Consider the following 15,480-nt stretch of genomic DNA (forward strand, 5'->3'; position numbering starts at 1 on the left):
TTTTAATACAATCTTAATGTAATAAGAACATGATTGTTGTGAAGAACAATTGTGCATATACAGTCCTATATATCTTGGATATTTACCAGTATATGTCTTTAAAAAGGTGCTGTGGACTAATCATCTATCTGGTCCATGTGACAAAAGAACTTTCTTACAAAATCAGAGCAAAAACTCCGTTCAGTATTCTGATCACTTCTAAAGGGACTGGGAAATCAAATGCTTAAAATGTTTTCTAACTTGTAGCTGTTTCTTCTTTACGTCCTATAAAATAAATCACGTAGTGCAATAAAACAGAAGAAACTAAGAGCCTGACCCTGAAAACACTTAATATGCCTGCATGTTGTCTCACCTAACTAAGTCTACACGCATGGGGAAATCACACCCCTCTTGAAGTTAATAGCAAAACTCTCACTTATTTCAGTGAGGCCAGGAGTTCATGTGTAAGTGGATAAAGGAGGGGCTTCACATGCAAGCGACACTAACAAGCATTTGAATTTCTTCATTCTCTCAGTATCATGTTAAAATGTTGCTTTCCTTCTTCGTCTCTATGGTTTTCTTCTTTTTTGTTCCCCTTCCTTGTCTGGAACTCAAAACTTTGTATGCTTTTTCACTCCAGCACATATTTTAGTAGGTAATATCAATACTCTGCAAGCCCTTTGTAGCTTTCTGTTTAGTCAAGAGACTTCTTAATATGGAGCATTCACAGCAAGATCCTTTAACAAACATTTGTACAATAAACGTGAGCTGTGAAATGAAAAAGAATACTCCCCCAATATCCCACCGAGCATGCATTGCTTTTCCTCATGTAGGGCCTAACTCTGCACTGTTACACCACTGAAAATATGGAGTAACTCACTTTCCTTAAATGATGTTACACTGGGTTTACACTAGTGTAACTGGGAATATCATTTGGACCCATGGCCCTTCCTTTCAGTGCATTTGAAAGTAAGTCCTAGCAAGAAACATGGCAGTGTTCATTAAAAAGCACTGAAAACAAATCACTTTGGCTAGTACACTTAGTAATATTGAACTCCAGCATTTTAAAGAGGATATACCAGACAACAGAGCACCATATTACTGCATATGAGTTTAAGATGCATACGCAGGTCCTAACAGTGCAGCCACAAAATACCTACTGATTCTAGTGGGGATTCTGTGTGCAGCTACAAAATCAGAACCTTAGTATGGCATGCAACAGGGAAGCAAAACAAAAAAGCACTATTAATTATGTACTAACATAAGCAATAGCTATTTGCTAATGAGAGATGAAATTATTTTTCTGTGTGATTTGTTAAAAACACATGTATGGTCTGACCTATGGTAGTATTATAGGGTATCGCCACAGCTACTAACGAACAACAATGTAAGATTTCCTAATGTCATCTAGCAGGTTTTATCCCAGCTATGAAAATCATCAGTGATATTTCATACTATTGCATGTTTATTTATTTTTTTTAAAAGGAAGAGAAAAATAAAAATCATATTTCAAAATAAATTTGTTTTTAAAGAAAGGGAGGCTAGTGGCAAATGAACAGCTGTAATTAACCTTACAATAATCAACGTGTTCATTCTTTAATAAAGGAAATTACAGTAAAGCCTCAGAGTTATGAACATCGGAGTTATGAAATGAACAGTCAACCACATACCTCATATGGAACTGGAAGTACACAATCAGGGAGCAGCAGAAACAAAAAAAAAAAGCAAATACAGTACAGTACTGTAAAGTAAACCGCTAAAAAAAATAAAGGGAAAGCAGCATTTTTCTTCTGCATAGTAAAGTTTCAAAGCTGTATTAAGTCAATGTTCAGTTGTAAATTTTTGAAAGAACAACCATAACGTTTTGTTCAGAGTTACAAACATTTCAGAGTTATGAACAACCTCCATTCCTGAGATGTTCGTAACTCTGAGGTTCTACTGTAGTAAATAACAGCCATAAGAATCAATAACGGGGCACTTACTTGCAGGTGATGGGGTGCTGCATCCACTTGTTGGTGGGTTACCCTGGAGTCCATGAAGGGAAGGAAGTGAAAGTCCACCGATGACTGGAGGAAAAAGTAATGGATATGGAGCTGTTGGATAGTGATTCATATGTCCATTCACGGTTGGTACTGGACACGTGTGGCTGCTGGTTGTCATGTTAATACCTCAAAGGCTATGCAGTGTACAAATACTATGTTGCATTACTCCAGGCCAGCAAATGAATATCTCAACTTGTGAATGGAAGAGGCTGACAAACCTGCAGGTGCTGCTTGAGCTGGATTGTGTGAAGATGAGAAGATAATTCACTAGATAACAATCTTTTATTTCATTGCTGCTTTCTACTGTTTTTTCCAGTACCTTCTTGCTGTGCAGATTGAGAATAGAAAATCTTCTTTTCCTACACTGTGCATGTGGTGTGCAGCGCAGCTGCTTATTTAAATAACTTTTTTTCTGGAAAGATAGCTTCACTCTACAGATGCGTGCTGATTTATTCTGGAGGGAAAAAAACAAAATAGATTGGTATATTATGCACAAAAGCTGAAAATCTTTCTGTTCTGTGCTTACTTTGTAAAGAGAGGTATTTACCATTGTCCCACAACATGGGCCTGACAATCAAGATTTCAGCACTGAATGTTTTATTGCTAATCAGACATAACTTCTGTTTTAGAAACTGCCAAATTCTGAAATCCTGATGGGTGGGGGGGTGGAGGGATCAAGTAAAGATTAAATGTTCTTGAAGGTACAATATATCAGCACAAGTCAAATCCTATAAATATATTTGGGGTGTATTTTTTTAAAGTGTGTTTAGCAAATACAAATCATTCCAGTTTCAGTCCTGAAGATTCATCCCCATAAGAGATACAGAATGAGCGGCTGGAATGCAAGCTCCCCACTCTACTTCACCAGAGTGCCTCAGTTGTAGTCCAGAAGAACCACCTCTGTGGTTCATTGTCGATAGCCCATTCAACCCTTGGCCTCTTGTCTTAGGGTATTGTCTATACTGGGAACATGTATTACCTAACACAAAGACAGTGTAAACAAGCCCTTAGACTGCTAACAAGGTTATCTATTAGTGTGAATAATTATAGGGTTTTATATAATGCATTTTACTTGGGGCTTCCCTTGAAGAACACTCAGAAGTTTCAGCTATTTCAGGCTGGTATAACAGTAAACTATACTTCTGCTGTGGGCTTCTCTTCTGCTTTCAGGTGCAAGGGAAGGTGGTGGATACAATTTTTAAAGGCCTATATCAATAGGGACTTAGCTTCCTCCCTCCATACCTCATCAAAATAACTGAGATGCTCCTCTTTGTGCTAGTCTCTAGATTCAAAGTCTTGAACTGGAGGAGCAGCATTTTTGGCGGCATCCTAAACAGTGAAATTTGCTCCCTCTGAATGTCTAATTTATCTCATTAGATTTCAGGGTATGATGTATGGCTCATCTTTTCCTCCGATCATTTGCTTCGCCTTTGCCAAGGCTTAACAGATTTTGAAATCTAGTGACAGGCTGCTATTATTGCTGACTGTGAACACTACTAGTTGATGTTTGTTTTTAACTTATGTCATGGCGTTGGGTGCGTAATAATTTTATGGACTCTATGCTGAACTCCTGCCACTAGGAGTTATAGCAATCAGAATGAGTACAGTTCATTTTCATTTGCTTAATGATGGACCAAAGCCCCAAGTTCATATATATCCATGACCTTAAAAAAAGGACCAAAATATGAACCATTAACCACAACACTGGACTCTTAAGTGGGCAAAAGCATGAGAAGTCAGCAAATGGAATAGGGATGGCTCCTCAAGTTCTCCCACAAAAGGAGTCAGTAGGCTCCCCCAATATCTCTGACTGGGGTAAGGGGAGGAAGAGCCACATGGCATCTTAGCCTTTCCCATCAGCAAATAGTCAGTAGGCATCCCTGACATTTCCTGCTTTCATGCAGTGAAGTCCTCAGATGTATAAAGGCTTCAGTGCAGAAGGGTGTCAGCCCAGAAATCATTAGCAGCTGCAAACAACAAAAAATAAGATTTCTTTGTTGTATAGTGCTTTTCATCCACAGATCACCAAGCGATTTACAATGGAGGGTGAGTATCATTATCTCCTTTTTAGATATGGGGAAACTAAGCCACAGAAGTGAAGTGACTTGCTCAAGGCAACGGAACAGATCAGTGGCAGAGGTGGGAAAATGGTAACAACACAGCTTTTAAGGGTAGTTGCTGCTAGTCAGGCCATGGATTGGCATTACGAATTAAAATGAGAAATAAAAACCAAATTCATATGTTTGCCTGCCTGGCACACAGAAATGGAATATTTCTACTATATGTGGAATAGGAGGAAAGGCTACTAGCTGTGCACATTTTGACACAGCAATTTGTGCTGACCACAACATGTTTAAGGGTAACAAATGTAGTTGCAAGTACTTGATAACTGTGTAACTTATGTGTGAATAGCCGTTAACACAGATGAAGCTAGACATGCATGGGGAGGAGAATATGATGATTGGTATATTGCACTAAACACAGATTTGGGGGAAGGCAGAAAGAGCACTGATCATGTTGCTTTTGAGGACCGTCTTCCAGGAGATCAGTGAAACGATACTGGTCTTGGAGGAAACTACTCATAGCCAAAATAATGGGTCACAATGACATCAAGAGAAAACTGAAAGTTAAGAGATGGGGGGAGTTAGATATTAAAGAATCCCACAAAGGAGGGACAAAAATAAAATCTAATGGAATTTCCAGGAGCAATTTAGCGAGAGTATGGGAGGATCCCAGGCACCAATAACTTCCTAAAACTCAGGTGCTTATAAGTTGGGGAGGCACAAAGAACAAATTTACTCTGAAGTCAAGGGACTTGGACCAGGGATAAATGAGGCCCTTTTTAGTTATTTAGTCAATGATTTTTAGGTCAAGGTCACCTATCTTTAAATAAGGCCTGCAGAAATAAAATACAGCTTATAAAGCTATCAGATACTTTCAACTATATTTCTGTTAGCTCAATCATGCAGAGCTCAGCACACATTACCAAAATGTGCACAGCAGTGGTCTTTGCTAATATTTCAGACAGAGCAGAAATACGACTATGTGATGAGCTAAGCAGGCAACATATTACACACATGATTTTTACTGCCTTTCTTTTATCTTCAATTCACTTATTATAAAGTACCCACTAGCAAGTTTTTAAACTTATCATGTAAAAGCGCAAATGCGAGGGGAAAAAAAGTGGAATTTCATATTACTTTTTGCCTTTTTGGTCTAAAATGAAAAATTGCAGCATATTAGTCCATAAAAGTGGACTAGATATTTTGATTTCCATTTAAAAAAAAAAAAATACAAGGCCCAGTTCTTCCAACACTTATCCAAACAACTAGCCTTATGGAAGGCTAGTTTCAGATGGAAGCAATGGATTAGAGTTGAAATATTCAAACATTAGTTCAAGACACTAATGTTTAAACTTCAGCTACATCATTCTTTCCAGAATTACTAAAGAGAGACATACCTGTACACTTGAATGTTAGCTTATTTTTTATGAAAAATAACTACTTTTTGTAGAAAAATGAAAATTTGAAATGAAAATAAGGTCATCTAGTCATTTCCCAAACAATGCTAGAATACTTTCTATAATACATTTTCTAGTGACTTGAAAATGCATCAGCATTTTCATAAAAATCTTAATGTGCATGTTCATGCAAAAATTATAGCTCCAAACTATGGATTATCATATAATCATAAACATTGTCAGTATATATATAAGCCATTATTATATACAAATTACACACTCCTGGAACATTAAATCTTTTCCTGCTTTTCCAAAAACTCACTGCTATTCATTAGATTTCAGTCTTCAGAGAAGAAAATCTCCTGTAGAATAGGAAGGATTTTAAGCTTCATTCACTGTCTTGTTCTGTAGATATGCGCAGACAAGCAACATGGTATAATAAGGAAGATAGTGGTGGTTCGAAAACTGGGTCTCCACAGGCAATTAGCACTCGCATGAAGTATGAGTGGGTCAATACTTATAAGATACCCAAAAGACTGTAGAGGAAATTATTAGGAAGGATTGCAAGTATCATTGGATTCATATCTAGACCTTACTACTGTGGTGTCTGAAATTGACATTAGACATCAGTCTCAGATGTGGAGGAACAAGGCTCCCAGGAGCCAGTGGTGTTTACAGTTCCACAGTGACATTTTCTTTTTCTCAGCTAAGGCTGAATCAAAGTTTTCTATGACAGTAAAGGCAGCACTACCTTCACCAGCTGTAAGGAGAGGCGCTCCATCTGACTGCCCATTTGCTGCTGTTAAAATGAACAAACACTCACTGGCAAAGGAATACTTCCAGCATGGGCAGCATGCCATTAGTGGCTATAGAGCCTGACTGCAGATCTCCCTCATGCAGGCAGTCCCATTGGCTTCAATCCTATGCACGATGGGTGGGATTTTCAAAAATGTCCAAGTCACTTAGAAGCTTCTGAAAATTCATTCAATAAATGAAATCAACTTCCATGAGACTATTATCACGAATGGGAGTTCAGCAGCCTAAGGGCTGCACAATAGAACCCCTGCATAGGAAGAGCAAGGACAAAGGGGATCGTATGGAAGGCCTTTTATAACACTAAAAGATGTCATAGAACCATAGAATATCAGGGTTGGAAGGGACCTCAGGAGGTCATCTAGTCCAACACCCTGCTCAAAGCAGGACCAATCCCCAATTAAATCATCCCAGCCTGGGCTTTGTCAAGCCTGACCTTAAAAACTTCAAAGGAAGGAGATTCCACCACCTCCCTAGGTAACGCATTCCAGTGTTTCACCACCCTCCTAGTGAAAAAGTTTTTTCTAATATCCAACCTAAACCTCCCCCACTGCAACTTGAGACCATTACTCCTTGTCCTGTCCTCTTCTACCACTGAGAATAGTCTAGAACCATCCTCTCTGGAACCACCTCTCAGGTAGTTGAAAGCAGCTATCAAATCCCCCCTCATTCTTCTCTTCTGCAGACTAAACAATCCCAGTTCCCTCAGCCTCTCCTAATAACTCATGTGTTCCAGACCCCAAATCATTTTTGTTGCCCTTCGCTGGACTCTCTCCAATTCATCCACATCCTTCTTGTAGTGTGGGGCCCAAAATTGGACACAGTACTCCAGATGAGGCCTCACCAATGTCAAATAGAGGGGGATGATCACGTCCCTCGATCTGCTCGCTATGCCCCTACTTATACAGCCCAAAATGCCATTGGCCTTCTTGGCAACAAGGGCACACTGCTAACTCATATCCAGCTTCTCGTCCACTGTCACCCCTAGGTCCTTTTCTGCAGAACTGCTGCCTAGCCATTCGGTCCCTAGTCTGTAACTGTGCATTGGGTTCTTCCGTCCTAAGTGCAGACCTTGTTAGTGAAGACAGAGGCAAAAAAAGCATTGTCCATACTGTGCAGTACACTGAGCACCAACCAGTGACTCTTCTTTGACAGAACGTGTATTTCCTTTTTTGGATTCTATAGATGTTTTATTGGCTTGACTATAGTGATACAGCAGAAGGCTACCGAAGTATGAAGACAGAAGGCTAGAACAGATGCAAAGCCTAATAGCATATTTACCAGCTATAGTTAACATACAAGGTGTACCTGTCTCTTTTCCATTTCTTCTTGCGTTTTATATAATTGAACAGTAGTTTTAATCTACTGTTTTCTTATACACAAAAACATCTGTGACTGGGAGGAGGGAGTGGGCCGGTTTTTCTTACTGTTTTCTCGTTATTTTAATTCTATATTTATTTTGTGTAAGATCAGTCTTGGAAAGCAACTTTGTTTTCTGAGCATCTGCTGATCCTCCTAGAGTTTATTAATTTACTTTACTCTCATTTGCTTCCATTTTTTTTACTATCATTTGATGCTACTGACTTTGGTGAAGCTGCTTTCACTTAAACAAGATCTGAATTCAGTTCACGAAATTCTTTCATAGCCACGGGCGACTGTGTATGCCATTGACTTGGCCTACATATCAACAGCAGGAAGAGATCTTGGTAAGGGAGCCAGGGCAGGTGGCCTGGTCGACAGCAAGCGACCAGCAGAGGAGACTGTGCTCCGTCCTCCCCGATGCAGCACCAGGCCAGCATTCTTCTCTCTTCTTCTGCCGTTCTCCAATCTCCACAGCAAGACAGCCAACATGTACAGAGTCTCAACATCAGGGCCTTTGTTCTCCTTTACTCTGTTTTCCCTTTCCCCAAAAACAACATTATCAAAAGTGGTTTCTACTATGGACTCTAAAAACAGCACTGTGGGGTTCTACCTTACCCACAGCTCCCACTGAAATTCTCAGGTACTTATAAGGCCCCCATTACTGTAGTAAATAAGCACTTCAGTGTCTTTAATCTCTTTGTCCTCTCAACACTCCTGTGAGGTAGGGGAGTGCTACTGCTCCTATTTTATAGACAGGGAACTGAGAGACAGTCTCAAAGTCCCAGATTTTAAAAAGTATTTAGGTGCTGCTGTGCTCAGTGTTGCAATGCTTATGTGTCTAAATCCCTTTTGAAAAGGAGACAGGCTCCTAAAACAGACATTGCAATGCTGAATGTAGTAATGCCTAAGTGCCTCAGATCTCACAGGAAGTCTGCGGTAGAGCAGGAAATGGAACCTGAGTCTCCTAAATCCCTGGCTAGCACCCATCCACTGGGCCACCCTTCCTTTCCGAGGGAAAAGTCTGGCTCTTCTTTGCTGGAGCTGTTCTGTATGGTCCATAGAGAGGCAAACCTCTCCTTACTCAACAGAGCAAATCAGGAGAAATCTCACAAGAGAAACCTTTCAGTGATTTCTTCTCACTTAACCCAGGGGAGGGTGTTGATCAAGCCCTTGGCTATTACGCAGCTTTAAGACATATTTAAATTCTGTTTTCAAAATAAATCAAGATCTGATAGGTTAAACAAACTACGATATATCTAATGTATAAAGAGTTTGTAGTTTATGCTGAAATCCTTGGTTATGCATATGCTTTCTAGATAGTATCACACTAAATAGAATTGAATAATTCAACTGATGTACAGTTGACTCCTGGTAAATCTGTCAGATATAGTAACATGATATTCGTGCTGCGTTTACAGCTATTTAAAACATGTAGATGGAAACGTCATTTTTCAAAAAGGAACATGTTTAGTTTTCCATAGATCATCTTTGAGTGTGAGATGTTGCATTTTGTTTCCTTACCTATATAAAGAGATTTAATTAAACAATAAACTCATTACAATGGCAGAAGTAAAAAAGCCTTCAGAGTGTTATGTTTCCTTTATCAGCATAGTGATGTGAAACTAAACAGAAGAAGCAATCTAATAACAAACATTCCTTTGAGAACTGTTCAGGGAGCAAAAGGACATCCACTTATTGTTCAGCCCATCCCATTGGTCCATATATGGCAATAAAGGTACAATAGAAGGAAACAGGAAACAGCCTGGCACATCTACATTATCTTATTAGAGGCTAATGGATATCTCAGAGGAACATGCATCTGATTCTGAATAGTCTGTACCAATCTCCTAAGCAATTATTCTTAATTAGTGGATTCTGTTTATAGATGGAACTTAGTGTACCCTTCTGTATCAAAGAGAGGCAGACATCTGGAGGGAGATATGGTTTTCTTAAAGGGAAAGTGCTACAGCTCTGTTTTTATTTTGGCAAATAAGAGCTCTTTCAGGCATAACATCCTCTACTGTGCTATTAATCAAAAAACCATGATGGTGAAAAACGGACCATGCTGTTAATCTCAAACTATGAAAGTAAACATAGGAAGCTAATAGTTGGATAAGCAAATAAACAACTGAGTCCTACACTTTTCAACCAATAGCTAAAAATCTTAATATAGCAGATTATGTCACAAGAACAACATCTGCATTTTGTATCTGCCAAGTCTTCAGCCAAAAAAAGTAAACTACTGCATATGACCAGATGTATTAATATAAGGGAAGGTATATGAAATAGGCCTTTCAGGCCAACTTATTGAAAAGCAGATCTGCAGTTCATATGGTCCAAATAACCAAAATTATCAAATACTTGAAGCTATAGGTGCAGGATAAATTGTGAAAAAGATACAATAAATTGCAGAAACAAAATTAGAGAATACATATTGTCTAGCATTGAGACCTTTCCCCTGTCTCTGAGTTTGTGAGGCTGTCTTTGTGAGACGAAGAATTTTTCTTGACAAATTGTTAATTCTTGCTATGTGGGTTTGTTTTATTTCTTTCTCCTGAGTGCAATTATTAACCCAATTAATGAAACTGGTGGTTAATATAAAGAAGTTGCTGGGGAGTGCATTGAAAAACTTACTAATTTTTTCCTAAGCGCTCAAGCTTCATATGCCTTGTATTTCAAACACGCCCTGATACACTCCAGGAAAACTGCATATCTAAATTTGAAAGGGGGGAGGGGGGGAGGAAGAGTGAGAGACACAACAGCACCCATTTATTTACATACTATACAACAGTGCCCTGCTGGACCAACTATTGATTATAATCGAACTGAGAGTCCAGGCTGGAAAGCAGCAGCTACAAGTATATAGCTTCCATAAGCATTATACTCTATTTCAAGGGGATAACCTTTGTTTCAGACAGCCTTTATTTGTAAGACAACATTCAGAAATGTACACCCCTTACACTGAAGGATTGAAAGGCACAATGCCTATTTCCTCAGAGTTGCTCAAATAAGCTTAATCTGTACAATGTTGGCAAATAAATAAGTGACACATAATTGGAAAAAGAAGACATGGGGGCTTTGTAGTCAGAGTTGCTGTTGTTCTGCAGAGATGCTACAGAATATTATTTGTCATTCTCTCTTAGCTATATTTAAGAACCTCACACCACATTATACTATTCATGTCTCTCTCACTTCCCCTTGCTCTTCCTTTTTTGGGGGTGTGTTTGGCTTGGATTTTTAAGCTATCTGCATTCCATATTTCTTTCATTACTCAGCAGTTGTCAAATCTATATTGAGGAGAAAGATAAACGGTTAGGTCAGGTGGGGTTAACAATTTACTGTGTATGTCCTGAGAAGACAAATATGGTAGAAGACAAATATGGTAGAACTGGCTCATGTTTATGGGATAAGAAGTTGAATTTCCTGTGTGCAGCCACTTTTCAATCACTCTGCCAGAGAATCTGCTGCAGTTTCTGCACAGAATATAAGGGGCTCTGGAGACTTTTTGTCCTGGTACATAGGACATGCTATTTCTTCCCCAAATGTACTTCCCACATCCAAAATTCCCATTAAGATGAACACTTCTAGTAGAGATGAGAGGAGTCAACACCTTGGTAAGTAAAAGGGGGCTAGATGAGCTCCCTGTATCCTGAATTTAGATGGCACTAAATTAATTTCCCCAAGAATCTTTTAGAGTTAATTTCTTAATATTGAAAGGTATATTTATTATTTAAAATGTTTCACTTGCAGCAGCATTTCTGTTCTTTTGCTGCTGACTCTGTTGGAATCATTCCATAGTGAGGAGGTCCCAGAAAACAGGACTACCGTAAGTGTTAATGGCTTGTATAGGTTTAAAAGAGCAAAGTGTCCAGCCCAGTATTTAAAGACACCATTTTTATACTATTAAACATGAATCCTAATGTTTTCCCATACTCCAGTTTGTAATTTCTCTTCTCAGTTGTAATTGAGTTGCTTCACTATTTAACAGATAGAGGGCTACATAATTGACCCTGCTATCAAAACTACCTCTTCATGAAGACTAAGCTGAACACACCTAATCAGAAGCTCTCACCTTCCCAAACCAAGGTGCCACACAAAATGTTCAATGACAAGGAACTGTTATCAAGCCAACTGCTACATTTTCATCTTGACTCTATATGCTTTAATTTGCCCTACACCATTTATTGTAATACCTTTCTGCAGTATACAGGCAACTGGCTTGCCATAATTCCCAAAATGTCACAATATCGCCTACTGATGATTGACCTAATTGCTCTCACATGAGATGACATTTTTGATGGTGGCAGCATACGTGGTGAGCAGGTATCTTGATCTCACAGAAGTTCTTTCTCCCATTTGTTTTCCTTATCTGCTAGGTACTTAACTAATGCCTGCTCCACGTGCTGCTTAAACAAGTTCATTATTACTTGTACTTTCATATTATCTTATTCTGATTTCAGACTGTCTTTAATTTTGTGTGATTTCTACTTAAAGACTTGTGTATTACTTCTGAGGCAAAACTGATAATAATGTTTATCTAACAGAAACCCGAAACAAGCTTACAAAGCTTAGGGGTGGGCCTAAGCTTTGAAGTTCTGATCCAGCTCCAGATCTGGCTTTACCAAAGTTGAGGGGAGTGGGAGGGTGTTGAATCCAAGATTTTAGACTGGCCCATTAAAAAGAGAGGGGCTAACTAGCTGCAAAATTGGATCCTCAAAGTTCAGGAGTATTTGGATTTAGGTCACATACTTGGCGCTTTCATGAAGGCACCGATGACAATGAGGGTGACAATTGGGAAGAGAGGAGTGGGCTGGGATAACTGGTTCAGGAATCTATCATGACCATATGCTAATGTTCAAGCCATGAATCTCAACCATATGACCAGAAGTAGCTCTAGGCCCCTAATATCTGGGAAGTATGGAAAATGTGCTATCAAGGAATATTGAACACAGCTGCTTTGGCTTATATCTTTCCTTAAATATATTATATTCAGTAATACCCAGCTGAAAGGCAGTATAATTCTTCTGAGTCATTAAAGGCTCCTTAACCATCCTGTATTGAAAAGATGACATTTCCATCTCCTGTTTTAAGCTCTTGAGCCTTCATGTATAATGAGTTGTGAATTTTAGTGTATTCTAAGTAAGAATCCCATAGGGTAAGCATGATATGCCACTGAGCTGGTGGAAATTATGAACATTTATTTTGAAACTTACGTTTTCTGTGGCTTCTTGTCAAAGTAATCATAAGGTAGCAACATTAGGCAACAGCATAGGCAATAACTAGGAGGGGACAAAACGATGCAATGGCTTGTAGGACAAAAATAGCAATTTTATTGTCAATATTGTGCTTAATGGGGAGCCAATAAAGCAACTGCAAAACGCAAATAATCTGCTGAGATAACATAGCACATGTAAGCACCTTGGGAGTAGTGCTCTGAATCATCTGCAAATGCTGCAAAACCTTATTGGTCACGTCATAAGGACAGAGTTACAACCATCAATCCTGGAAGCTGCAAAAGCAGCAGAAGCTTTGCCATATCATGATGCATTAAGAAGGGCTATCTCCTTGGAAAAGTTCTGAGATATAGGCTAGACGACAAATAACATTTTCAAAAGCCCCTATGTAATTTAGGAGCCTAAATTCCATTTTTTAAAATGAGGTAAGCACTTAGGAGCCCAAGTCTCATTAAAAACCAATGAGACTTAGATGGGACTAAAGAGCCTAAGTCCCATTTTCAAAAGGGACTTAGGCACTTAGGACCCGATCTTCAGTCAATTCTAACTAGATTAAACAGAGCATACAACAGGGTAGGACTAAACTTGTGCATACATCATTGAACGTCACTAGCCAGAGCATAGCTACAACTCTTAATATGAACAGAGTTCTGTAAAATAATAGAAAATAAAGCATTTTCATATTTGTATGATAAGCAATAGTAACTGAGGAAAGGGCCAGAGCTATGCAAAACAGTCCCCCTGGACTTCTTGCCTATGAGACCATAACGTACTTTCGAGGTTTGAGCCTTAATATTCCTGACCCAGTTCCCTCAGCTGCCTCTCTAAAACCCCACTTAGCCATGCTCAGTGGATTTAGAGGCAACCTGGTGCCGGCCCTCTTCTGCTCCCCTGAATGGGGTTCACTGCCCCTCAGAGCCCAGAGAGAGTTTGGGATGGGGAAGGATAAACTTCCTTGCATAGTTCAACAGGAGAAGGGAAGTAATATTGCTGCCAGCCAGTTCAATATAAAATGTCCTAGCATTGTCTGGCATGTGTGTGCTAGGAACAATTTATTACTATTGCAGTAGCACTTTGGGGAGACAGTCATGGATTAGGGCCCCATTACACTTGGCACTGTACAAACACAGAACCACCCTTTTCAAAGGACAATGGAGTATTGCTTCTAACATTGACAGCAGTCCCATGGGTTCCCTAATGACCCTCCTCAGGATAATATATGCACCTATGTTCCAACTCAGTAAATAGCCAGCAACTGCAGCCAGACTATTTCTATGGCCCTGCTGTACTAGGATCTGTTGGCCACACTAGGTAATTCTCCACCGTCCCCCGCCAAAAAACTGCTGGGAGGACAGCTCCCTGGTACCCATGAAGAATTCAGTAACTCAGCCAGGGGTTATGGGGGTAATCAAATCATGTGGATTTGCACATCTCTAACCATCATCAAAAGGAACCTTGCCCCCTTATCATTGCATCAAGTACACTGCAGGCTGGGCAAGCTCACCTCAAGGCACAGGCTGCTCACTCACAGGAACACACACATTTCTAACATCACTCCCTCAAAAACACCATGGCACATCATACAACTGTTACGAGAAGCTATTAATAGCATTTGAATCCTTTTAATTTTAAAGGCAACTTAAGTCAATCTATTTGTTAGGATGATTCACAGGAAGAAATTTCAATGTGAAGAGCTGTTATACATTGTGGTCTGAATCTACTTTAACAGCTATTGGGCTTGGGTTCACTGAAGAAGGCGCAAAGAGGCATAATGTTGCCCCTGGGAATATAGGGAGATATAGTAAATCAACATATCTTCACCCATGCCTCTTTCCTGCCAGCACTAGTCAGTGTCGCTCAATTACAGGCCACCAAGTAAGTGGGAAATTAACTAAGTTTTCTTATAGCACAGGCTTGTCCCCTGCCAGCATTTCCAACTTGGGGGTTCTGCATCAGCTTGCGGAATCTGGCCTTTTGTATACTTAAAAATACACAAGTGTTGGGAAACCCCCAGGCACCAGCACCCCCAGAGCCTTTACTCCCTGCAGCGTCTTTACTGTCCCGCCAGGGCACATGGTGTGGGGCGACCGTGCCCTTCCTCCCCTTTGCCAGAACTGGCTGGGTCTCCCAGGCCCTTTCCCGTCCTCCGGAGAATGGGGATCAAAGAGTGTGCAGCCTCCAGCCCCGCCAGGCTGGGCGCTTCACTCATTGCAAGCTGGGCTCTGCAGAGTTCAGCAGCCCCTAATGGAGGCCAGAAATTTGGCAGGTGAAACAGGGAATTCAGCAAAATTCTGCATTGCTCAGTGGCGCAGAATTCCCCAGGAGTAATATCAAAGGCTGATGAGACAATCTGCTTTAACAGTCTGTGTAAATGTTAGTGGCCAGGTAGAACAAATATTTGAGTGGAAATGTCACAGGAAAGATGTTAAAGCAGACACTGCTTTTTGATTGTAATTAAAGTTCCTTCAAACAGGCAATGGTGCATAAACCAAATGAGATAATCAGTTTCTCAGTTCATCAGAGAGAGAGAGAGATATGAACTGGAAATGCATGGAGCTAATCAAACATCCAAATATTGACCTATGTGATC

General features: G+C 39.8%; 1 protein-coding gene across 1 annotated transcript in view; it reads right to left on the reverse strand.

Moving 5' to 3' along the window:
* The window catches only part of RARB (retinoic acid receptor beta), a 307,841-nt gene extending 305,702 nt beyond the window's left edge, over window positions 1-2,139 (reverse strand). The window contains exon 1 of the mRNA XM_077811262.1: window positions 1,962-2,139. Within this exon, the coding sequence (XP_077667388.1) occupies window positions 1,962-2,139 (178 nt within the window). The remainder of the gene's footprint in view (window positions 1-1,961) is intronic.
* Window positions 2,140-15,480: the final 13,341 nt, after the last annotated feature.

This window comes from Eretmochelys imbricata, chromosome 2, assembly GCF_965152235.1.
Source record: "Eretmochelys imbricata isolate rEreImb1 chromosome 2, rEreImb1.hap1, whole genome shotgun sequence".
NCBI lineage: Eukaryota > Metazoa > Chordata > Testudines > Cheloniidae > Eretmochelys > Eretmochelys imbricata.